The 23,239-nt window shown below is 35.9% G+C and overlaps 1 protein-coding gene across 3 annotated transcripts in view; it reads left to right on the top strand.

Moving 5' to 3' along the window:
- Window positions 1-23,239, top strand: part of LOC110463269 (lipoxygenase homology domain-containing protein 1-like) — an 80,651-nt gene that overhangs the window by 22,580 nt on the left and 34,832 nt on the right. For 2 of the 3 annotated variants that reach the window (XM_021517718.1, XM_021517720.1), the window contains exons 22-42: window positions 3,564-3,578; window positions 7,875-7,970; window positions 8,486-8,652; window positions 11,209-11,298; window positions 11,674-11,806; window positions 13,178-13,335; window positions 13,557-13,717; window positions 13,935-14,008; window positions 14,290-14,459; window positions 14,864-14,950; window positions 15,321-15,453; window positions 17,345-17,499; window positions 17,852-18,125; window positions 18,489-18,658; window positions 19,073-19,159; window positions 19,311-19,443; window positions 19,776-20,015; window positions 20,240-20,365; window positions 20,640-20,869; window positions 21,194-21,280; window positions 22,169-22,301. In XM_021517718.1, the coding sequence (XP_021373393.1) occupies window positions 3,564-3,578; window positions 7,875-7,970; window positions 8,486-8,652; window positions 11,209-11,298; window positions 11,674-11,806; window positions 13,178-13,335; window positions 13,557-13,717; window positions 13,935-14,008; window positions 14,290-14,459; window positions 14,864-14,950; window positions 15,321-15,453; window positions 17,345-17,499; window positions 17,852-18,125; window positions 18,489-18,658; window positions 19,073-19,159; window positions 19,311-19,443; window positions 19,776-20,015; window positions 20,240-20,365; window positions 20,640-20,869; window positions 21,194-21,280; window positions 22,169-22,301 (2,919 nt within the window). The remainder of the gene's footprint in view (window positions 1-3,563; window positions 3,579-7,874; window positions 7,971-8,485; window positions 8,653-11,208; window positions 11,299-11,673; window positions 11,807-13,177; window positions 13,336-13,556; window positions 13,718-13,934; window positions 14,009-14,289; window positions 14,460-14,863; window positions 14,951-15,320; window positions 15,454-17,344; window positions 17,500-17,851; window positions 18,126-18,488; window positions 18,659-19,072; window positions 19,160-19,310; window positions 19,444-19,775; window positions 20,016-20,239; window positions 20,366-20,639; window positions 20,870-21,193; window positions 21,281-22,168; window positions 22,302-23,239) is intronic. The other variant, XM_021517721.1, reaches the window with a different exon arrangement.

Below are 23,239 nucleotides of genomic sequence, written 5' to 3' on the forward strand. Positions count from 1 at the left end.
TTTTGTATCTTTGTCTTCCATGGCTATTGATGTTCACAGTTACCAAGCTAAGTCATCTAGGTGTTGATTTTTTTTTAATTTATACTCGTTGATACAAGTCTGATTTAAGACATTTAATTATGTATTGAGAATTATTTACAAGATCAACAACTGATCATCACTATTTGATTAGTGAAACAAAGTAAAATAATGTCATTTGCTTACCTAGCACTTATTGCTAAATTGTTATACCTGGTAGGTTAGTGTACAAAGGTCAGGAGGTCACCTTTACTCTACCTAGGCAGCATTCAGGATCTTAGAGTCTTAGTACAGTATGTATGCAAAATGGACTTACTTACCCTGAATTACCTGGAGACAGTCATTATTGCGGCACTGGGTCTGGGACAAACATTGTTTGGTTAATTGTGTTTCTCTCTTGAGAAGAACGAATTCTGAGCATACAAATGGAGTCAAACTGTGTACATTTAAATATCTCACAAATTTCATAATTGTGAAAATGCAGATATTAGTAGCAAATATTCACATTTTGAGGGCATTGTGTCGACATTTTAGATTGCTTAGAAAGACTTTTTTTTTTTTTTTACTTTTCATAGCTCAATGTAGATGGATTTTGTAGATTATTGTTCATAATAGAAAACTCTATGTCCATCTACGTAGACTTTACAATACGGAATGCTGCCTAGGTAACATAGAGTTGAAATGTCAGGAGGTAAACCCAGTAGGTTAGAGTTGAATGGTCAGGAGATAAATCTAGTAGCTTAGAGTTTAAAGGTCAGGAGTAAACAGAAGCTTAGAGGTAAAAGGTGAGGAGGTAAAACCTAGTTACTTAGAGTTTAAAGGTCAGGAATAAACAGTAGCTTAGAGGTTAAAGGTGAGGAGGTAAAACCTAGTTACTTAGAGTTTAAAGGTCAGGAATAAACAGTAGCTTAGAGGTTAAAGGTGAGGAGGTAAAACCTAGTTACTTAGAGTTTAAAGGTCAGGAGTAAACAGTAGCTTAGAGGTAAAAGTTGTGGAGGTAAAACCTAGTTACTTAGAGTTTAAAGGTCAGGAGTAAACAGTAGCTTAGAGTTTAAAGGTCAGGAATAAACAATAGCTTAGAGGTAAAAGGTGAGGAGGTAAAACCTAGTTACTTAGAGTTTAAAGGTCAGGAGTAAACAGTAGCTTAGAGGTAAAAGGTGAGGAGGTAAAACCTAGTTACTTAGAGTTTAAAGGTCAGGAGTAAACAGTAGCTTAGAGGTAAAAGTTGTGGAGGTAAAACCTAGTTACTTAGAGTTTAAAGGTCAGGAGTAAACAGTAGCTTAGAGGTAAAAGGTGAGGAGGTAAAACCTAGTTACTTAGAGTTTAAAGGTCAGGAGTAAACAGTAGCTTAGAGGTAAAAGGTGAGGAGGTAAAACCTAGTTACTTAGAGTTTAAAGGTCAGGAGTAAACAGTAGCTTAGAGGTAAAAGTTGTGGAGGTAAAACCTAGTTACTTAGAGTTTAAAGGTCAGGAGTAAACAGTAGCTTAGAGGTAAAAGGTGAGGAGGTAAAACCTAGTTACTTAGAGTTTAAAGGTCAGGAGTAAACAGTAGCTTAGAGTTTAAAGGTAAGGAATAAACAAAAGCTTAGAGTTGAAAGGTCAGGTGGTATACCTGTCAGTAGAGATCCATGTGGAATATTTAAATAATTTATGCAGATGTTGCGTTTCTCCACCAAGTAGTGCTCTTTATAGATATATTTATCAAAATTAATCTTAAAACATATATGTTTAAATTTCTACATATTTTTCTAATATATTTCTAGATATTTGTATTTGTGCCAATTGCTTCTGTTGAAAGATACATTATAATGCCTAAAATAAAATTTTGTTTTGCTTCCGCTTAAAATCAACCCACTCACCGTAATACATGTACTGTCTTAACTCAAACTATTTCATTTACTTTGTTTTTGTTTTTTGTACAATTTATTAAAGAATCGATCTAGAATCACTGCAACTTTGTTTGATTTTTAAATAATGACTTCCAATATTATTAAATTTAATATAGGCCTTAATTAGGGGTGATAATAAATTACAATGAAGTAGACATTTTTGAGGATTAGGATGTAATCTTAGAAATTAGAATCCAGCTGATGAGGATTGCTCACCCCGACCTGATGTCTCAGTTTGTCCATAGCGTAAATCTCCTTAGCTGGTTTGATTCCATTCTATCTAAACTTTTTTTACCTGAGTGTAACTTTTTTACATATAGATGTTTTTTAGGGAATTTAATCATGATATTTTTTCATGATTCTTAAGACTTATGAAGTCCAGGATTTTCTGGAAGCTTGAACACTAGATGATTAAAATATGTTAGTGTGTTTGAAAGGCTACCCTCAAGGTTGGATGAGACAAAATCAATATCTTTGTACAGGTTTTTGGATTAATTATCCAGTGCTTGAAAAATAACAATGATATTCAACATCTAACATAAGGAGTGCACAAATAAAACTCCTAAAACACTCAAAAAATATATTTCACAAAACGTTTTCAAGAGAAAACATATAGTGGATTAATACAGAAAATATTTCTCAATTAGTTATATCTGCATGATGATTTAGGTAAAAGTTGTTGTACAAAGAACGTTATTGCCTAACTGTGGTTACAACTGACAGATGACCTGAACATATTTATATATACGTTAATGCATGGCTTTAATAAAAAAAAGATCAAAAGGTGGCCAGTTGTTATAGAATTACCAAAACCTAGAAAAGGAAGTCAGCTTTTTTTTTAGAAAAATCTATTTCTGTGGTAAATATAATCAATTCAGAAACTTTCATTCATTAAATGTTTAAAGAAAAAATGTTTTATGGATAAGATAGTAATAAAAATTATGGAAATTTCTTAATACCTTTAGGCAAGATAGAATTATGAAAGGAAAAGAAAAAAATATATGAAAGGAAATGAATAAAATATTCTGTTGAACATACACCCCCTTGATTAATTTTCTTGACTGTGGCTGACTTTGTATATATTATCTGGGCTGTGCTTTTTTCAAAAGATTGTTTAACCTGAAAATCTCACAATATTTCTTAATTGAAAAAAACCTGATGGTCTGGCCATTTCAGCCAGCTTAACAAAAAACTGTGTGGTCAATCCTGAATGGATACCTGCTACCTAACTGCTTTCTGGACTGGTGCTGTTGCTATGTGGATACTGCAGACATATTCATATAAGTGGTAATCTTATTTTGGCATTTATATTATCAGTGGTCTAAAACCTGAACACTTATAATACATCCACCATCACTGTTAATATTTAATTTTCATTTTAAGTAATTTTTTTTATCAATTGGAAGGATCAAGTGGATTGGGTCTTGTACTCAAATACTGACCACTGGTTTCTGTGCTAAAATAAGATTACACTAATGTAAGTATGATTACAGTTTACCATTGTGATTCCTGCTGTACAAGTTGTATTTAATCAAAGATATATTTTTAATTTATAATATTTACAATTCCAAAAAAGAGAAGAAATAAAGATTAGTCGAAGAGTTGTTTGTACTTATTTTTTCTGTTGTATAACTGTCTATTCTCCGCCTTTATACAGATTCTCAAGTCACTGGTAAGATGAATTACATCGTCAGAATAGTGCTTGGCCTTGTGTTCTAATAGGTTTTTAACTGAGCTTTTGTTTGAGATTAAACCTTTATATGTTAGTAAATTTTAACTCACTTTCTTCACCAGCCATATCAGTTAGAAAATACTATTAATTCACAAAGATAAATAAAACCCTAGTAAAAAAATATTTTTGGATCTGAAAATGTGTTGAAATTTATGATTATTACTTAATTTATATTTGAACTGAAAAAATCTGTAAATTTTTCATACTTCAAATAAAACATGGATCTGATTTCATGCTTTTTTAATAACAGTGCATGATAAAAAATATATACATATAATTTATGAGAATTTTCCTGACGGATGTATACAGCTAAGCAGTACCATTCATTGATGAAACATTGGCCCACACCAACATGTGACAGGACTATGTAGTGGAAATAAAAACTGAGCAAACATCCCTATTGATATGTCAGGATAAATCAATGTTAGGCTTTTTCCATCAAACACGGAAGTGATGGACTTTAGATAAGCCTTTCCTGAAAAATGATTGATCCGGCACTACAGTGATCCATCAGTAATGGTTGAAATAAAATCTGTGGTAAATGTTCTTTAATTTCTTTCAAAAATAGATAATATTTGTATTTTTGTAATTCTAAACCCCCAAAATGGTACAATAAGGTACAGTACACAAATTGAGGCATTTTGATTTTGGATTGATTTTGTTTTGTTTTGTTTTTTAAAGAAAAGCGAAATCTAAATGAAAATGTGAATGGATGAAATTTTAACTTGATATTGAAATGGGATAGAAATTACAGGACATTTACCGTAGAGAGCTAATCAATATAACAAAAGTACACATACCAGTAATGGATGTTAAAATAACACAAGGAAAGTGTTGCCTAGAAATTGAGGGTCTGGAGGAGGGTGTGTGAATACTAGGGTGAAGTATGTGTGGTATGAGGAGGTATACGTCACTGCTGTCCATAATTAGTGTGTTAACTGATTGTACACTTTCACTCATAGACCTTTATTTATTGATGTTAGGGTTGGAGGTGTATTAATCATGTCCTGTATGAACGATATTCAAAACGCTTTTGATGTTTTTGAACATATTTCATTGATGTTCGTATTGATAGTGTTTTATGGTGTATGATATGAGAAATGCTTGTGATGTTTTGTGTGGGTTTTATTACTCTGTATTCTATTTTTGTATGTTTTGTTACATTTATTTAAATACTGCCAATATTATTCTACCTAGAAAGGTTGTTATTGGTATTGGGTTACACTTGACCACAAAATTAATTGTTGTAGGCCAGTAACTCGCATGACTTTTAAATCCCGTCTATTTTTAGTTATATAATTCCCGTAATTAAGTTATAGAAATTACCATAATAGGATTATACACCTGCTTATAACACAGATCAGACATCAAACAGACCATTTATACAAAAATCTTATTATGTGTGCAGTTAGCCTGTGTATCGGTCATAAGTAATAATGACTTATAACTAATGCATTCACCTGTAACATTACTTTGTAAGCAGCATGATTATTCTGCCCTATTTTATTTTATTTTCTGTGACTTGATCCTGACTTACATTACAGGTTGACAAATTACACCTGGCAGGCCTAGCAGGATATATTTACACAAGTTGTGTGTTTGAGTTTGATCTGAATGCTTACAATTACCTGTATCCAGTCCGATTGCTTTTATTTGGCACCTGTATGTCTTTTAGCTGTGCTTGTCTTTTGTGAGGACTGGTCTAATATACATACACATTGTTGAGATATATAAATAAGGTATTGAGAGGCAATAGAAAGAGTGCTTGTGGATTTGAATAGCCTGGAAACCTTTATCAGGCCTGACTCTGTGGACATGGAGCTGTGGCAGTGAAGGGTTGTTAAAGTAAATACACAGCACTAGGTTTAAATGGGGGTCTGGAAGGACAGCCTGATTCAATACCGCTACCACACCCTGTATACTAGATTTTAGTATGTCTCGCATTTAAAATAAATATTATCAGGGTACAATGTATATATTTGATAACTTGAAAGTAGAATTATATTTTAATACTTTTTCATAATTTTTTACTATTAATTGATATATTTGTAATTTGATCATTTACATATTTGAATTAAAAATTCAAGTAAAAGTTGTTACGTTTGTCAAAAGTGAAGAATGTCTACCATACTGTATTGAACAGGAATATTGGCTGTTGATTGCTTTATGTTAACCTGGAAAATCAGTCCATTGACTTGTATTTGCAGTAGTATCACAAAGTTAAATGCCCCGGTGACTGATAGCTTGTATCACCTAGCCCCCTGACCTCCAATTTACCTGAGAACATTACGTCACATTTAAACAACCTTTATTTACCTTTATGGGTTTTAAATTGATATTATTACCGAAGTGTTTATTCAGGTAATTTCTAGACACTACCATATTGAATAGAGAGAAGTTTTGATTGACACGCTGCACCAAAGGTAGTAGTGATGTGTTGGAATTGAGGTGGAATATACGACAGTAATCCAAATTAATTTGTTTCATCTATTAAATTTGTATGCCTCCTCCATAAAATGTGGGGGGGGGGGGGCATATAGTGTTGCCCATGTCCGTCCCGTCCCGTCTCGTCCCGTCCCGTCCCGATATAATGTAAACACTTAGCAACTTCATTCTTTGGTCAAACTTTATACAAAGGTCAAGTATGAGTGTACTAAGGACATTGTTGTATTTCAGGGATCCAAGGTCGAGGCCAAGGTCACACTTGCAATATATAGAAAATCATCAACTGATTCAATTTAAACATTTAGCAACTTCATTCTTTCATGGATTTTGGTCAAACTTTATGCAATGGTCAAGTATGAGTATACTTCGGACATTGTTGTGTTTCAGGGTTCCAAGGTCAAGGCCAAGGTCACTGTTGCTATGTAGAGAAAATCATGAACTGATTCAATTTAAACACTTAGCAACTTCATTCTTTCATGGCTTTTGGTCAAACTTTGGTCAAATACAGAAAAAACATATTAATATTAAAATCAACTTATCAACTTTAAGTGTAGTACCTTGTGTGTGTGCATGTTTCAGGGTATCAAGATCAAAGTGGTTGTAACTTTTTATAGAACACTGAAAATAATTTCACATGGCAGCGGGCATTTATGTCCTACAGACATTTTCTAGTTTAATATTTGTTCTTTAAAGGTGATTGAAAGGAACAAAAAAATGCTAAGGGTCTATGTGTAACACATGTACATTCAAACCTGCCGCTAAAAGCTGTCCTTTTATTTTTGCCATAAATCCTGTAGAGCAAATATGCCTATAATGTCTTGTCTACCTGTAAGTACATGTCTATAAAGACCACCTTTGTAGCAAATACCTGTCTAAAATACCACCTGTTAAGCAAATACCTGTCTATAAAGACCACCTGTGTAGTAAATACCTGCCTAAAAGACCACCTGTATAGCAAAAACCTGTCTTAAAGACCATCTGTGTAGCAAATACCTGTCTAAAAGACCACCTGTGTACCAAATACCTGTATAAAAGACCACCTGTGTAGAAAACACTGCCTCTTCATAGAAAATAACTTGTCAATATTAAGGGCCACTTCACTCATAGCCAAAACATGTATTCATAGATCATCACTGCTCAGCAAATACAATATCTATAAAAGCCACCTAAGTACACATATATAAAAATTAGCTATATAGAGTGGTCATATCAGTATAGCAAATAACTGTCTGTAAAGTTAATGGTCATATCAGTATAGCAAATAACTGTCTGTAAAGTTAATCTCTTAGCAAATAGATGTACATCAAAACTATCTCATTATAATAAATGTCTATATATGAATGTCATACCTTCCTTGCCAAAAACATTTGTAAAGCCCACATGAGCATAGAAAATATTTGTCTATAAAGCCCAAATGAGTATAGAAAATACCTGTCTATAATACCAAGGTAAGTATAGAAAATACCTGTCTATAATACCAAGGTAAGTATAGATAATACCTGTCTATAAAACAAAGGTAAGTATAGATAATACCTGTCCATAAAACCAACGGTAAGTATAGATAATACCTGTCCATAAAACCAAGGTAAGTATAGATAATACCTGTCCATAAAACCAAGGTAAGTATAGATAATACCTGTCTATAAAACCAACCTGGGTATATAAAATACCTGTCTGTAGGACCAACCTGAGTATAGAAAATACCTGTCTATAAAGCCCACCTTAGTATAGGAAATACTGGTCTATTAAGGGCAGTAACTGTGATATATATTTATCATTGGTATATTTCAGAGGTGAAACCTGTTGCAGCATTAGAAAGTGTAGCTGAGACAATAGAAGACTTAGAAGAGGAAACCAAAGAAGAAATTCGTCCGGAGACATTCAGAGGTAAGTCAATAATACCTGGGTCTGCTCTTGTTAAGTGTTATTTTTAGATACAGATGTGAAACTATATTACTTATAAAATACAACAACACAGAGTGTGGAAAATTGCTGGTTTATATAAGTGGTTGTTAGTAAAAGACTAAAAGATTTAGTGTGGATGGGTGGGGTGGGGGAGGGTTATACTTATGTATTGGAATTGGGGTGTCGGTAGATGGACAAACATTTTAATTTTTTAATTTTTATTTATGATTTTGACTATTTTTTATGGGAATTATACCCTTTTTTCTGATTACTGTTTATAGATGATATTCTCTGAAGTTGTGAATCTTGGTACACACGAGTGCTACGTTCATGCAGTTGTGCCCCTTTTTCTGAAATTTGGGGATATTTAGTTAGTCTGTGGCTAACAGTTCTAGTTCATGCATAATATTTTTTTTGAAAAATCTGTAAGAAGCTTTGCATAATGTTAATTAGTGCCTTCCCCGAGCTATGGTGTTAGTGGTAACCTTTGTATCCAGATGGAGACTGGCGACTGTACGTTACGACGGGATCCGACGCAGTCATGGGTACTACTAACGGTGTGTCACTCTATGTCTACGGAACCAGTGGTGTCATGGGACCTATCTCTCTTGGCCAGGACGATGAGGAGCCTCACTTTGATTCTGGGGTCACTGACGAGTTTAAGGTACTCTTTTACGCTTTCCCTGTAAATAGGTGTTATGGCCAGGTCCTATATTATTATTTTAACTATCATATGATGAGTTACAGTATTGTTGACTGGAATTTTTTAATGGATATTGCTTGTTTCTCTCAAAAAGTACCAAAGGGAATATGATGAGACTTGATATGCATGATACCCTTTTGTCCTGCCAGCCAATTAAGATTTTACATATCAAGTTTGTTACTACTATTTCAGAGTTACAGAGGGGGATCATGACAAAACATGGTTTACATGATCCCCTTATTTCCTGGTTGTGCCTATTGAAATTTGTGGTAATCAAAAAGCAATTAAAATAGCCACCAGGCCAATATTAGATTTTGTAGGATTATTGCATGTAAAGGCTAACAACACTATATATTCTGTAAAGTGTAGGACTATTGCATGTAAAGGCTAACACCACTATATATTCTGTAAAGTGTAGGACTATTGCATGTAAAGGCTAACAACACTATATATTCTGTAAAGTGTAGGACTATTGCATGTAAAGGCTAACAACACTATATATTCTGTAAAGTGTAGGACTATTGCATGTAAAGGCTAACAACACTATATATTCTGTAAAGTGTAGGACTATTGCATGTAAAGGCTAACAACACTATATATTCTGTAAAGTGTAGGACTATTGCATGTAAAGGCTAACAACACTATATATTCTGTAAAGTGTAGGACTATTGCATGTAAAGGCTAACAACACTATATATTCTGTAAAGTGTAGGACTATTGCATGTAAAGGCTAACAACACTATATATTCTGTAAAGTGTAGGACTATTGCATGTAAAGGCTAACAACACTATATATTCTGTAAAGTGTAGGACTATTGCATGTAAAGGCTAACAACACTATATATTCTGTAAAGTGTAGGACTATTGCATGTAAAGGCTAACAACACTATATATTCTGTAAAGTGTAGGACTATTGCATGTAAAGGCTAACAACACTATATATTCTGTAAAGTGTAGGACTATTGCATGTAAAGGCTAACAACACTATATATTCTGTAAAGTGTAGGACTATTGCATGTAAAGGCTAACAACACTATATATTCTGTAAAGTGTAGGACTATTGCATGTAAAGGCTAACAACACTATATATTCTGTAAAGTGTAGGACTATTGCATGTAAAGGCTAACAACACTATATATTCTGTAAAGTGTAGGACTATTGCATGTAAAGGCTAACAACACTATATATTCTGTAAAGTGTAGGACTATTGCATGTAAAGGCTAACAACACTATATATTCTGTAAAGTGTAGGACTATTGCATGTAAAGGCTAACAACACTATATATTCTGTAAAGTGTAGGACTATTGCATGTAAAGGCTAACAACACTATATATTCTGTAAAGTGTAGGACTATTGCATGTAAAGGCTAACAACACTATATATTCTGTAAAGTGTAGGACTATTGCATGTAAAGGCTAACAACACTATATATTCTGTAAAGTGTAGGACTATTGCATGTAAAGGCTAACAACACTATATATTCTGTAAAGTGTAGGACTATTGCATGTAAAGGCTAACAACACTATATATTCTGTAAAGTGTAGGACTATTGCATGTAAAGGCTAACAACACTATATATTCTGTAAAGTGTAGGACTATTGCATGTAAAGGCTAACAACACTATATATTCTGTAAAGTGTAGGACTATTGCATGTAAAGGCTAACAACACTATATATTCTGTAAAGTGTAGGACTATTGCATGTAAAGGCTAACAACACTATATATTCTGTAAAGTGTAGGACTATTGCATGTAAAGGCTAACAACACTATATATTCTGTAAAGTGTAGGACTATTGCATGTAAAGGCTAACAACACTATATATTCTGTAAAGTGTAGGACTATTGCATGTAAAGGCTAACAACACTATATATTCTGTAAAGTGTAGGACTATTGCATGTAAAGGCTAACAACACTATATATTCTGTAAAGTGTAGGACTATTGCATGTAAAGGCTAACAACACTATATATTCTGTAAAGTGTAGGACTATTGCATGTAAAGGCTAACAACACTATACATTCTGTAAAGTACCAATGGGATCATTATGAAACTTAGTATGCTTGATCCCTCTGTTCCTAATTGTACATGTTCCAATTTGAGGAGAATCAGAATTCCAGCAGAAAAAAAACCCTCATAGACAATATTGCAACTTGGTTTGCACAATCCCCTTGGTACCTGTACATGTGCTCATTCAAGAAAAGAATAGAGAAATGAAGAGATGAGATATCTGGCATATACCAGCAATAACCCATAATCTTTCATAAGTGTGTCCCAGCATCTCTCTTGGATCTCTTAATTTTAACATGTTTAGTTATTGATGACTGCATTGACACGTTTAAAAGGTACGCAAGAATGAGTGAATTGTTTCTTATAGGTAATTTAACTATTATAGGGGAGATAACTCTTCCACATAATCGGAGCCACAACATAAAAAGTAGTGTTTTAAATAAAATCCTTATTATTTAAGAACCTGATGAGAACTGGGGCAGGATAATAACTTTGTATATTTTTGTAGGTGTTTATAGGCCCCGAGCTGGGAGACCTGTACAAGCTGAGGATAGGCCATGACGACAAAGACACCACTTCTGGCTGGTTCCTACAAACGGTCAGTACCTCAATAAATTTCTATAAATAAAAAGTACCTCACCATATGTTTACAATGAGACCTAAGCATTATTGATGAAAACGTTTTGGAAATTTCAAAAGATCTGGTCAGTCTTGAGTACAGTAAAACATGTTAATTACAATTGCCCCACAACCTTAAAACACAATTTCATTGTAGACATAATCATTATAGAGTTTGCTGGTCATGAGAAAATTCCTTTTCAAGGGACACATTTGTAACTTCATTTAAATCAATACTTGGTAATATGTTATGTGTAGTAAGATCATGTTTATTTGTATTATGCAAGTAATACTTACTGTTGTATCCAAAGACTGATTTTACTTTTATGTAAAACATGACTAATTCTATTTATAGATGAAGATGATAAACATAATGACGAGTGAGGAACATGTGTTCAATTTACACCGGTGGATGTCAAGGTCGCGTGATGATCGTGATGTGTGGCGGGAGATTCCTGTGTCGACCAAGGGCAAGCCACTGTTGCCAGGTAGGTACTTCACTGTAGTGGTGTGTTGTATACAGCATGGGGGCCTTCTTCAGCATGGTATTGGATAGGGAGTGGGGCATCTTATTGTTTCTTGTCTCGTGGGTGATGTATACAGCATTGTATTGGATAGGGAGTGGGGCATCTTACTGTTTCTTGTCTCGTGGGTGATGTATACAGCATGGTATTGGATAGGGAGTGGGGCATCTTATTGTTTCTTGTCTCGTGGGTGATGTATACAGCATGGCGGCCTCTTATCAGCATTGTATTGGATAGGGAGTGGGGCATCTTACTGTTTCTTGTCTCGTGGGTGATGTATACAGCATGGTATTGGATAGGGAGTGGGGCATCTTACTGCTTCTTGTCTCGTGGGTGATGTATACAGCATGTTATAGGATAGGGAGTGGGGCATCTTATTGCTACTTGTCTCGTGGGTGATGTATACAGCATGGCGGCCTCTTTTCAGCATTGTATTGGATAGGGAGTGGGGCATCTTCTTGTTTCTTGTCTCGTGGGTGATGTATACAGCATGGTATAGGATAGGGAGTGGGGCATCTTATTATTTCTTGTCTCGTGAGTGCATATTGCAGCATGGAGAAACTTGTTTTATGCAGCCATTGCGCCTACTTCCAAACTTCATGAAGGATTTTTAACCAAGATGAAGTCAAATGAATTACATGTACGATTTATAATATATACAGGTCTGTAAGATTTGTATGATTTATCTATAAGTTTTCAGATAAATACCTGTAAGATTTGTATAATTTATCTGTTAGTATAAAGATACATACCTGTAAGATAATGTGTGTGATTTACTTGTAAAATTTGTTTGAGCATGCTGCACAATCTGTTTTGAAAACCTGTATGTGCTGTACCTGTATGTGCTGTACCTGTATGTGTTGTACCTGTATGTGATGTACCTGTATGTATAGTATCTGTATGAGTAGTACCTGTATGTGCTGTACCTGTAAGTGTTGTGCCTGTATGTATAGCATCTGTATGTGTTGTACCTGTATGAGCTGTACCTGTATGTATAGTATCAGTATGTGTTGTACTTGTATGAGTTGTACCTGTATATGCTGTACCTGAATGTGTTGTACCTGTATGTGCTGTGCCTGTATGTGCTGTACCTGTATGTGTTGTGCCTGTATGTATAGTATCTGTATGTGCTGTTCCTGTATATGTTGTACCTGTATGTGCTGTACCTGTATGTGTTGTACCTGTATGTGTTGTACCTGTATGTGCTGTACCTGTATGTATAGTATCTGTATGAGTAGTACCTGTATGTGCTGTACATGAACGTTTTGTGCATGTTTTGCATGTTTTCCATCTGGCCATTTGTGTGCTGCCTCACACTGCTGTCACCTTTTTCAGTTATAACCTACACAGTCCAAGTACACACCGGTTCTCAGCTCAGCTCTGGTTCCACAGCTGATGTGTTTGTATGCATGCATGGTCAGCGAGGTGATACTGGTCGTCGTAAACTTGTCAAGTCAGAGACTACAGATTCAGCTGTGTTCCAGCAAGGCACTGTATGTTATTCCAAAGATGTGTAGTTTAAATAGTGTATTATTGGATAACATTCTTGGAAGAAAGATTATACGAGAACAAAAAAGAGCATTTACATTTGAATAATTCATTTTAGTAACAAGTTTTCTTCATATATAAAATACCACACTCTTAAACCTTCTTCATTTAGCCATTACACAATAAGATTTGAACTAAAATGTAACATTGTTTCCATGGTAACTAGATGGATGTGTTCCACATTGAGGCTGTGTCCCTTGGCGAGCTGAAGAAGATCACAATAGGTCACAATAACAAAGGCGATGACCCAGGCTGGTTCCTGGACAAGGTTGTTGTCAAGGAGGCTGAGAAGAATGATGCAGAAGAGATTTTCTTCCCCTGCAACAGGTGAACTGTTCAATGTCAATGCCTGATAGTTCTTACCTACATAATTTAAGCGGTAAAAAGAAGGATGGTTTTAAAGATAAGGGTCAATATTTCTCTTTCTGTGTCTGCTACTGTTCAGGACTACCATGCTATAGATTTCACATATGTCTGAATATATTTGATGTTTTTTAGTTTTTATTCCTTCTTCAATGTTAAAAATAACATATTTATGATATAGATGGCTGGATGAGAACCAGGATGATGGCAAATGTGAAATTGACCTAATTCCACAGAAACCAGTCAAGAAGTCTGGTAATATTGTGTTTTATTATTAAATATCAGATATAACCTATTGAAAATGTGTTTGCTACCTTTGCACAACATTCATGAAATGTTTTTTAGTTAATTTTAATGTTAAAATGTTAATTTAATCTTTGAAATTCTTGTTGGAAATTTTTCACATCATCATACACATCATTTTTTAATACTATTCAGTAAGGAAAGCATTTGTCAGATGTAATTGAGATGAGGTCCTCCCACAGGGGAACTGTATACATGAAGTAATATACATGTTATTTGTATAAACCATACAGAGGGAGAATACAAAGTGTGGATACAGACAGGGGAGGAATCAAAGCCCTCCAATGGAGGAACTGTATCAATGGTTGTGTATGGAGAAAATGGCAAGACAGACCAGATCAAACTGTTTGCCCCCAATCCAACTGCCAAGCTGTTTGAACCAGGCAATATTGACCAGTTTGAGGTAAGAGGTTCACACAAGAGATATGGAAGTTAATAATGGAGTTCCTTGTAAATTTTATTGTCACTGCCAAAGTTTGTAATGGAGTTACAAACCAAGGTCATTTCCATTACCAAAGTTAATTGTCAAGGTCTTCAACACATCCAACTTTGATAATGATATTACTTGTCAAGTTCATCATAACACTACCAAACTTACATGTCAATGTCACTATCGCTACCAAAACTACTTCTGAAGTTACTCGTCCAAGTCCTTATCACTTCAAAGGCTGCTATTGAAGTTGCAATAACCTCTGTTAGCTGACTCGCCGTTATATTTGTCAGCTGTGCTTTATGTAAGATTTTTTGTGTGTTATATCGGTAACCGGTAACATCATTTTAACCTGTAGTGTTTAATGTTGTTTACAGGTAGAGGTGGGAGACATAGGAGAGCTCTACAAGATTCGTACTGTCAGGGAGGACACCCCTAAGTGGGAGGGATGGTACCTCCGTGAGGTAATTATTAACATGTGCCGAGCCACCTGTAGTCAGGGGAGATAACTTTATATAACTCTATATCCATGATGGCATGAGTTTTCAAGTGTATGGCCCAAGGAAGAAGAAATTTGGATAAATCGTGTATTATAGCTAGAGACATGGCATAAAACCTCATTAATAAAAAATTGGTAAATCAGGATTTAATATGCTGCTTTCTAAGGATCAAATTAGTGTTGGACGATTGTTCATGTTTCATTTCCCAAAAATTTAAACAGCTTTGAATGCACAAAATCATATTTATTGAGAAAATCTTATTTAACATTACGGGAAGGTTTTGTGTAACACATCCTACTATCCACCCATCACTATCTCATTGATGCTTTTGAAGGTGAAGCTACAGGATAATGCAACCCAGGAAGACTTTGTATTTGGCTGTAACAGATGGCTGGCTCGGGACCAGGACGACTTTGATGTAGTCCGAGAGTTTCCAGTGGTTAAAGCGAATAAAACACCACCTTCTGGTCAGTTGTATATGAATTTAAAAAAAATGTTTCTATGCTTATATTGTCATGAATTCACCAAAGACATAATGTTTATTTTTTTAAAAGAGGGAACCAATGTTGAGTGTCGCCTGCGAAAAGCTGGTGACACATAGGTATTGCTTTGTCGGCGTCGGCGTCCGAACAGAGGTTTTCGTGCGATAACTTGAATTTCCTTTGGCCGATCAAACTCAAACTTCATGCAGTGCTTCCTTACCAAAAGTGCTTGCTTGGGATTTTTTTTCAGGTGTGAAGGTCAAAGGTCAAGGTCACTGTTACTATAAATAGAAACTTCACTAAAACTGTATACTGGACGGCTTCGATCTACCACTTGACCCACCGTGTATACCTCTGAAATGCCGTCTTATTCCAAATGTTATTGACAACACTAGTTGTTTAACATCATAATCCACAAGTTTATTCATTTATTCATGGGAAACCATCCGACAAATCATACAAATTAAACTAGGAATTGAGACAATGAGTATCCATAGCAAGTTCCTTAAAACCTTCCCAGAATAACAGATTATATAACAAAATGATGCCATCCAAAAACATAATCTATGATTATTGCTTACTTTTAACATTATTTCTTGAAATGAAAAGTGTATCTATTTCTTCGTAATCTCCCAGCTTCCTGCGCAGGCGACTACAAATAAGACTGGTAATTTCTAATTTGTGGTTTTTATAGTGTTAAAAGCTAATGTTGCAGTGTTTTAAGTACAAGGATTATATTCAAGAGTTTTTAGTGCCTAAAGTTCATGTTCCATTATGTAATGTTTATGTTCCAGTGTCTAAAGTGTATTTATGTTTATGTTCCAGTGTATATAGTGTATTTATGTTTATGTTCCAGTGTCTATAGTGTATTTATGTTTATGTTCAAGTGTATATGGTGTATTTATGTATATGTTCCAGTGTCTATAGTGTATTTTATATGTTTATGTTCCAGTGTCTATAGTGTATTTATGTTCCAGTGTCTCTAGTGTATTTATGTTGATGTTCCAGTGTCTATAGTGTATTTATGTTTATGTTCCAGTGTCTATGGTGTATTTATGTATATGTTCCAGTGTCTATGGTGTATTTTATATGTTTATGTTCCAGTGTCTATAGTGTATTTATGTGTATGTTCCAGTGTCTCTAGTGTATTTGTGTTGATGTTCCAGTGTCTACATTGTATTTATGTTTGTGTTCCAGTGTCTAGTGTATTTATATATATGTTCCAGTGTCGATAGGGAAGTTAATATGTTTATGTACCAGTGTCTATAGTGTACTTAATATGTTTATGTACCAGTGTCTATAGTGTCTTTATGTTTATGTTCTAGTGTCTAGTGTATTTATGTATATGTTCCATTGTCTAGTGTATTTATGTTGATGTTCAAGTGTCTATGGTGTATTTATGTATATGTTTCAGTGTCTATGGTGTATTTATGTATAAGTTCCAGTGTCTATAGAGTGTTTATGTTTATGTTCAAGTGTCTATAGTGTATTTTATATGTTTATGTTCCAGTGTCTATAGTGTGTTTATGTTTATGTTCCAGTGTCTATAGTGTATTTTATATGTTTATGTTACAGTGTCTATAGTGTCTTTATGTTTATGTTCAAGTGTCTATGGTGTATTTATGTTCCAGTGTCTATAGTGTATTTATGTTCCAGTGTCTATAGTGTATTTATGTTTATGGTCCAGTGTCTATGGCATATTTATGTTTATGTTCCAGTGTATATAGTGTATGTATGTTTATGGTCCAGTGTCTATAGTGTATGTATGTTGATGTTCCAGTGCGTATAGTGTTTTTATGTTGATGTTCCAGTGTCTATAGTGTATTTATTATGTTTATGTTCCAGTGTCTATAGTGTATTTATGTTTATGTTTCAGTGTTCCACTACGAGGTGACTGTATATGTCGGTGAGAACTGGGCTGCTGGAACAGACTCTAGTGTTTTTATCAACATATTTGGAAAGAAAGGAGACACAGGGAGAAGATTGCTGTACCACTCCAAGTCTAACAGTCAGCCACTGCAGCGGGGCCAGGTTAGTATCTGCCAACTTGTCAGAGTGGACATTTTGTGTTGTGGAAATGTTTGCATAAATTAGCTCAAAAAAATTTGCACACAACTATTTATAGATTATATGGATTATAAAAAAAAAACCCACACTGCAGTCAGTTTAAACAGTCACAACATGAACATTTCCCCACACAAAACTTTTCACTATAACAGTACTTTGTACTTGTCCAAAAATATGCAAGGGCAGGTTCAGATTTTAGCTGGGTTGACTCTGAGAATTAGTTCCCTTTATTGTTGACAGAATTATTGATACATGTAGTTTAAAGATTCTGCATTTGCAATAAAATAACTAAACATGACAACCATTGTTTGTACAGGTGGACACTTTCCTGTTTGAGGCTGTTGCCCTTGACAACCTGACTCATATAGAAATAGGCCATGACACCAAAGGTCATGGAGCAGGTTTATTCATAGATCAGGTGACAGTGTCGGAGACTGATGGCCCTTCCCCGACCAGCCTGTACGTGTTTCCGTGTAGGCGCTGGTTGGACCAGAGGGAGGGTGACGGTAGAACTTGGAGGACCCTACCAGTTCTGGACATCAGGGATAGCACGAAACCAGCCAAACAGAAAAACCTGGCCAAGAAAACGAGTAAGTTCACACACATTGGACTCTTTTAATACAGTAAAACATTTGAGGACTACTTTGACAATAAAAATTGGAACCTAATACAAATATTCACCTGTGTTTATGGATCAATTTTTATAAAGCCCAGATAGTCTCTAAAAGACAGATTTCTCTATGTATTACTGGTACATGTAATCTTATTGTTGAAGTGAGATATAATTCAGATAGTCTCTAAAAGACAGGTTTCTCTATGTATTACTGGTACATGTAATCTTACTGTTGTAGTGAGATATAATTCAGATAGCTCTTTTTGATGGAGGATATATTGATACATGATTTGAAGAGGGAGGCCTGAAAATAGACATTAACCGTGTATCTGTGTTTCAGAGGGGAAGTATAATATTGTGATAAAGACTAGTGAACGGCCGGGATCAGGTACACGTGCCCAGGTCTTCATCACAGCCGAGGGGACAAAGGGCAAGGCTGACCGACAACCACTCGGCAATGTAACCACTAATGAAGTGCTGTTTGATGAGGGAGTCACCTCAGAGTTCAATGTAAGGACCAGTAACTACTTAAGATTGTTCCATGATACTTTTTTCTATTTCTATAAGCTGATCTATTGCATAGCATTTCAATGACCCTGATCACAAAGTCAGTGTCAAAATTTGAGGTCTAAGTTATGCTGTTTTGTTCACAATACTATCATTTGAATTATTGATACATTTTTATATTGAACTTTCATTTTCATTCAGAAATATTTACCATAATGTCTAATTTAAGTATGCTTTATACAAAGAACTACCCATAGTTTGTATCCAAAATAAAATTAAAAATTAAGTGTAAAAAGATGCACACTTAAGTTATGGTATAATATTATCAGAATTTGTTTTAAAATAGGAAATTTCAGTATTACCTTAGTATTCCTCTATATGTAAATAAAAACAGTATGTCCTTCCCATTATCTACAGATGGACTTTGGTGAGATAGGAGACCTGACAAAGATCCAGCTGGACCATGCTAACCAGAACCCTAACCCAAGCTGGCATGTCGACTGGGTAGGTACAAGTTTATAAATGAAGACTTAATAGTATATGAAAGAAAAATCAAGAAATTTTTATATTATCCCCCATTTTCAAAGGCATTAATCTAACAGTGGAGAGTGTCTCCTACTATCTAGTGTACAAGAGACAAATATGTTCCTTGCAGATCAAGCTGACTGACATTGACACAGAGGAGGAGATGGAGATATTTGTGGATCGCTGGTTTGCTCGGGACGAGGATGACGGTCAGATATCAAGAGAGTTTCCCATTGTCAGAAAGGGAAAGATACCTCTTCCAGGTAAGGACTGAACAGATCATTTATCATTTGATATAGGATGTACCTGTCTCTTGGATTGATACTTTCGTGATTGTGTTGCAAAGGACTTGTTTCTGAGGATTTACTATGTAAAATGAATCTTGCCAGATATGTTAAAAATCAATTGACACTCCTTGCTTAGAATTAATACTTATGAAATAAATATTTGAGAGATTTCAAAAGTCACTATCAGCTCTCGCCTCAAACAAATGTGAAAATATAAATCTTGTGAAGTTATAGTAATTTAGAATATGTATGAGATTAAATCAATTCCTTCACAGTAACAAATTGAGTATGACCTTTGACCTCCACAGACAGACAATACGTGATTGAGATACAGACGGGTAATTATCCTGAGGTATCTGTGGCCCAAGGGAAGGCCTTCCTAACCCTGACTGGAAGTGACGGGGACACTGGGAAACGGCCCCTGGACAAGCCTTTCTTTAACAGTTCTCAGCTGTGGAGGCCAGGGCAGGTGGATGTGTTCATTATAGAGGCAGTGTCTGTGGGCAAAATGCAGACATTGCAACTTCAGTTCGAGGGCAAAGGCAAAGGTAGGTCAATGCTGCCTTAATTTTGGCCTCATTTCCCTTATAATATTAGTAATGAAAAATATAATAAAAAATCAAGCAAATAAATTAATTTAAGATTTTTCGAAATTGTTAGAATTGAATTAAATGTTATTATGATTTTTGAGTTCACATGATATAATTTTTCCTCCCTCGTCTTTTAATTCCTAATTTCTGTGCCAAGACTATAAAGAGATGTGGTGTTTCAGACAAAGTTTGGTTTGTGGAGCGTGTCAGTGTGTTTGAGGGTCTTAGTGCAGTATCTCAGATTGTGTTCAACTGTCAGCATTGGATTGATGTCAACGCTGTGATCCCAGACAAGTTCAAAGTTTCAGGTAAGTACATACATAATAAAAGTTACAGGAAAGTACCCAAGGTATATACAGTATACCATACATTACATATTTTTGTTTTTTGGTGAAGATCATAATTATTCATAATATAGTACTGTTTTATAGCATTGTTTCAACAGTGTTTCTAATTTTAATTCTGACTTTTTCTTTGGGATAAATGTAAAAAAACCAATAGATGTTTATTGGAAAACTTTGTGCCATGAGATAGATGTAGATAAGGTTGTTGAATGCTTTATGGCTATGTCTTTCTCTTCAGAAATACTGCCATCGCTTTGTCCTAATGAGATAACACAAAAGTGGTTCAAGGATGTTCAGCCTTTGAGGTCAAGTGGACAGTGGTCACTACAGGTGTTCTGTGGTCAGCAAACTTCTGGAGCTACGACAGAGGAGGTCTACTGTGTAGTGTATGGCCTCAATGGTCAAACTGACCAAATACATCTAAATGCTGACCACCAGTTTACACGTGGTGCTGTGGTCAAGTTGGAGGTGGGTGTAATCAACATAGGTCACAGTCAAGGTTCATTATTACAAAACAGTTTTTTATTGTTACCTGAAAAAAATCCCTTGGCTGAAATTGTTTGTTAATTTTTGATATTTCCAGTTAGTACTAGTTGTAAAACCTTATTGCAAGATTTTCTTGTCAAATATTGCTATAGAAGTTTTGTAAATACTTTTGTTTTCCAAATTTTTTGTATTCAAAACTCATCTCGTTTTGCTCTTTGGTATCAAAAATGGTCTTGTTACATGATATGATGAATAGTGTGTAATCTTTCAGCTTCTGAAACTGAATTACTTTTGCTTTGTGTACAGGTGAATTTAGGGGACATTGGTGCAATATACAAGATAAGAGTTTACTTTGGTGGCGACTACACTGGTGCTGCCTGGTTTCTCCATAAGGTGAGTACTTTGTTTAATGGTGAAGGTTTTACTGGTGGCCATAGTAACAATAGGTTTAACTGGTAGCCATAGTAACAGTATTTTTACTGGTGGCCATAGTAACAGTAGGTTTTACTGGTGGCCATAGTAACAGTAGGTTTTACTGGTTTCCATAGTAACAGTAGGTTTAACTGGTAGCCATAGTAACAGTAGGTTTTACTGGTGGCCATAGTAACAGTATTTTTACTGGTGGCCATAATAACAGTAGGTTTTACTGGTGGCCATAGTAATAGTAGGTTTAACTGGTAGCCATAGTAACAGTATTTTTACTGGTGGCCATAGTAACAACAGGTTTAACTGGTAGCCATAGTAACAGTAGGTTTTACTGGTAGCCATAGTAACAGTAGTTTTGCTGGTGGTTGTTGGGGTGGGCAACAAATCAACTTCCTTGGATTTCTTGTGTTTTCTTTAGATGACTTGGTGAAAGTAATAAAATGATAATGCCTTGTACTTTTCATGCCAATATTCAGTAAACACTGAACAGTGAGTTCACGTGACGAGTGTAATTGACAGTTATTATCAATAAATGAAATAGAGCAAGCTTAAAGTCTAGGACCACAAACAGCACGTTGTGAGGTCTACATCTTCTGTTTGTTTTTCATTTTCTGTTCTGTCTGTCTGTACAATAAATAAGATGGATCCATGTATTTAGCCAGTAAAATAATCGTGTAAAGAAAAGTAGGGAATTTCAAATAAAAATTACTCACTGATGTCTGCAGTATGGAAATCCTTTTTGTTCAGTTTTGACACTCACTGGCTTCACTGTTTCAGGTGTTTTCCATTCCCAGTATAAATTTACCTATTTGTTAGCATTACAATTCAGTTATGTATAGCATTCTGTTTTAACAGTTAAAGTTGAGAGACCATGACACAGGGGAGGAGTTCAGTTTTGTGTATGATGGGGAGTTGGAAGGTACAGAGGATAATGCTGATGGCACTGTGGAGCTGGCTGCAATTAGACCCGACCAGGAACCTCTACAGGGTAAGTCTAGGGCTAAGTGGACCTGACCCGTAACCTCTACAGAGTAAGTCAGGAGCTAAGTGGACCTGTCAGGAACCTCTGCAGGGTAAGTCAGGGGCTAAGTGGACCTGACGAGGAACCTCTGCAGGGTAAGTCAGGGGCTAAGTGGACCTGTCAGGAACCTCTACAGGGTAAGTCAGGGGCTAAGTGGACCTGTCAGCAACCTCTGCATGGTAAGTCAGGGGCTATGTGGACCTGTCAGGAACCCCTACAGGGTAAGTCAGGGGCTAAGTGGACCTGTCAGGACCCCCTACAGGGTAAGTCAGGGGCTAAGTGGACCTGTCAAGAACCTCTGCAGGGTAAGTCAGGGGCTAAGTGGCCCTGTCAGGAACCTCTACAGGGTAAGTCAGGGGCTAAGTGGACCTGTCAAGAACCTCTGCAGGGTAAGTCAGGGGCTAAGTGGCCCTGTCAGGACCCTCTACAGGGTAAGTCAGGGGCTAAGTGGACCTGTCAGGACCCCCTACAGGGTAAGTCAGGGGCTAAGTGGACCTGTCAAGAACCTCTGCAGGGTAAGTCAGGGGCTAAGTGGACCTGTCAGGAACCTCTGCAGGGTAAGTTGGGGGCTAAGTGGACTTGTCAGGAACCTCTGCAGGGTAAGTTGGGGGCTAAGTGGACCTGAAAGGAATCTTCATATGATTAGTTTTGGGCAAGATGGACCTGACAAGGAATCTGAACAGGTTAAATCTGGGGCTTAGTGGACCTGAAAGGAACCTCTGCAGGGTAAGTCAGGGGCTAAGTGGACCTGTCAGGAACCTCTGCAGGGTAAGTCAGGGGCTAAGTGGACCTGTCAGGAACCTCTGCAGGGTAAGTCAGGGGCTAAGTGGACCTGTCAGGAACCTCTGCAGGGTAAGTCAGGGGCTAAGTGGACCTGTCAGGAACCTCTGCAGGGTAAGTCAGGG

Source organism: Mizuhopecten yessoensis, unplaced genomic scaffold (assembly GCF_002113885.1).
Source record: "Mizuhopecten yessoensis strain PY_sf001 unplaced genomic scaffold, ASM211388v2 scaffold10885, whole genome shotgun sequence".
Taxonomy (NCBI): Eukaryota; Metazoa; Mollusca; class Bivalvia; order Pectinida; family Pectinidae; genus Mizuhopecten; species Mizuhopecten yessoensis.